Consider the following 3,129-nt stretch of genomic DNA (forward strand, 5'->3'; position numbering starts at 1 on the left):
CATTGCCAAAGAAGCTGGCTGTTCACAGAGTGCTGTATCCAAGCATGTTAACAGAAAGTTGAGTGGAAGGAAAAAGTGTGGAAGAAAAAGATGCACAACCAACCGAGAGAACCGCAGCCTTATGAGGATTGTCAAAAAAACAGCATTTATTTGAAATGGAAATCTTTTAGAACATTATAAATGTATGTATTGTCACTTTTGATCAATTTAATACATCCTTGCTGAATAAAAGTTAATCTTCTTAATCCCAAACTTTGTGGTTAAAAATAATTATTATCCAAAATAATGCCTATTTAGCCTGTTCAGAAGCCCTTTTCTCCGTCCAGGTACCTGAAGCTCTTCACCTTCCTGTCTCTGGCTGAGGTGGAGAAGGTGATGGAGCAGCAAAAGCAGGATCCGGGCAAACGCATCGCCCACAAACGCCTGGCCGCTGAAGTCACCAAGCTGGTCCACGGCAAAGAGGGCTTCGAAAGCGCCAAAAGGCAAGATACTCCGTTTCTGATTTACGCCTGTAAAGTCAGCAGCATGAAATCAAAATTGAGCCTAGTATTCATACCCTTAACTCAGTACTTAACTTACTTGAAGCACCTTTGGCAGGGATTACAGTCTCAAGTCTTTTTGGGTATGATGCGCTAAGCTTTGCACATATGCATTTGGGGATTTTCTGCCATTCTTATTTACTGATATGTATACAGAGCATAAAGTGAACGCTCACCAAGCGCCAGTTGTGAGTAAAAATCAGTGTTGGCGAGTATATAAAATTCTAGCAACTTTTCTATTAATTGTAACAATGCCATAAGGTTTGGTGCAATTACCAAATAAAATACTTTATAAAATACTTTACAGTTTAATAGTGTTGTGATATTTCCTTTATTGATTTCATTTTTATTATTTGATGAAATAATAATCATAAAAAATATGAATAATAGCAACAATGATTGCAATTAGATTTTTCCCAAATTTGTTCTGCCTGTTTTTGTTGTTGTTTATTCTTAATGAAATAATGCACATACAGTTTCGTGGCCGGTTAAAAAAATATTTATGGTCGATAATTTTCCTTTTGTCACTGGCCATTGGCAAAATGTTGTTTTTTTTTTAATAGTAATAATAATATCAACAACAACAATAATAATAATTATTATTATTATTCTAGTATTATTATTTTATATAAGTACTATTTAAATATTTAAGTATGATTTAAATATTTATTATATAAATTACAATTATTATTATTAAATATTTAAAAGTTCAATAGTATTATTGAAGTATTATTTCCTTTATTGACTTAAATTGTATTTGATTTAATAATAATAATAATAATCAAATTACAAATAATAAATAAAATTAAATCTTCTCTTATATTAATATTATGTTAAAATCCATACACACACACACACACACACACACACACACACACAGTGTTATTATTATTTTTAATAAGTTTGCAAAGATTTCAAACAAACTTCTTTCACATTGTCATTATGGGGTATTGTTTGTAGAATTTTGAGAAAAATAATGAATTTCATCCATTTTGGAATAAGGCTGTAACATAACAAAATGTGGAAAAAGTGAAGCGCTGTGAATACTTTCCGGATGCACTGTATATGCCATTAAATCTAGATGCATAATAATAAATTCTAATTAAAGATAGATCTGTCTTTCCATCCATCTGTCACACAGGTGCACCAATGCTCTGTACCACAGTAATATTGAGGCTCTGGAGCAGATGAGTGACACTGAACTCCAGGAGCTTTTCCGAGAGGCTCCGTTCCACGAGATTTTCCTGGATCCAGGAACGACAGTGTTGGACGCCTGCAGGAGAGCACAAGCCATTCCTGAGGGACCACGCGGGTGAGACGCCGTCACAGCGGGAATCTTACCAGTAGTGTTTCGGAATGTTCGATTTAAATGTAACACACACTCTCGACAAATTTAGTTCCACTGTTACTTTTTGTTCAGCCTTTGTATCACTTTCAAGTGACTTACTATTTAAAACCGGCTCAGTCAATTAAGACAAACAAATGAAGGAATGGTTTTTGATACTTTATTTAATTTTAAAATGCATTGACGCCTTTATTTACTAATTTATTTTCACTGTTCCTTTATGAGCAGGTATCAGATGATCAAGGACGGTGGAGTTTGGATCAACCACCAGAGGGCAGCAAACCCCGAGCAAGTTCTGGTTCTGGGTCAGCACGTTCTCTCTAACGGACTCAGCCTGATCCGAGTGGGAAAGAGGAACTTTTACATCCTGAAGTGGCTTAGTATGTGAATTGCCAACTTGGAAATACACATTTCTGTTCCGTAGACAAACCGACCACCAACCCAGACTCTTCAGCATTTGTAAAGACATTTTAAAATGCATTTTTGCCTTCAAAACAAACTGTGGAAAATCCCAGCGCTCGCCAGCAGAGGTCAGTAGAGGTCTGTTTTGTTTCAGGACAGTAACCTGTGCTCTGTCTGCTCGAGCTTATCAAAGACTTTGAAATTATATGTTGAATTGAATTGTGCTGTTGAGAAACCCCATGTGAATGTCTGTGGATTATATCAAAGACGTGAGAACAGACTTTGCCTTGTTTGTGCCTGTTTTATTTGGACAAATTACACGGTTTGATGTGTGAATACGCTCCTGATTTTAAATCACACTGGAAAACTGGGTTCCGTTCAACTCTTTAATTAAGTATATTACGTGAAATTGTAATGTTCTTTTTTTTTTCCCAGTTCGGCTTCTGAGGAGAAAATGACATGAGTGTGAAGCAATATGATGGTATACATAAATGAAATTAAATATGATTTAATTTATACAGTTGAAGTTCAAGTAAAGCGCATTTTAAAAACAGCAAATGTGTTGTACGATCAAGAAAATGAAATAAATACCAAATTAAAGCATTTTAGAAAGCTACATAAGAGCATAAACGTATTTTTTACAGAAGTACTAGGAGTGGAAACCCATTTCTGTTGCAACTTTTTATCTCCCAATGTGGAGTGTGTTTCTCACAATTCTGAGAAACAAGTCAGAATTGTGTGATATTAACAGATTTAAGATATAAAATCTGACCTTTATCGTCACAATTCTGAGTTTATATCTTGTAATTCTGTTTTGTTTGTTTTTTTACCACGGGATAAAAA

General features: G+C 34.7%; 1 protein-coding gene across 1 annotated transcript in view; it reads left to right on the forward strand.

Annotated features, from left to right (window-relative positions):
- The window catches only part of LOC107701194 (tyrosine--tRNA ligase, mitochondrial), a 7,149-nt gene extending 4,408 nt beyond the window's left edge, over positions 1–2,741 (forward strand). Inside the window, exons 3-5 of the mRNA XM_016503156.1 lie at positions 327–482; positions 1,681–1,851; positions 2,113–2,741. Of these exons, the coding sequence (XP_016358642.1) occupies positions 327–482; positions 1,681–1,851; positions 2,113–2,272 (487 nt within the window). The 3' untranslated portion in view covers positions 2,273–2,741. The remainder of the gene's footprint in view (positions 1–326; positions 483–1,680; positions 1,852–2,112) is intronic.
- Positions 2,742–3,129: the final 388 nt, after the last annotated feature.

Source organism: Sinocyclocheilus anshuiensis, unplaced genomic scaffold (genome assembly GCF_001515605.1).
Source record: "Sinocyclocheilus anshuiensis isolate Anshui unplaced genomic scaffold, SAMN03320099.WGS_v1.1 scaffold1858, whole genome shotgun sequence".
NCBI classification, from domain to species: Eukaryota; Metazoa; Chordata; class Actinopteri; order Cypriniformes; family Cyprinidae; genus Sinocyclocheilus; species Sinocyclocheilus anshuiensis.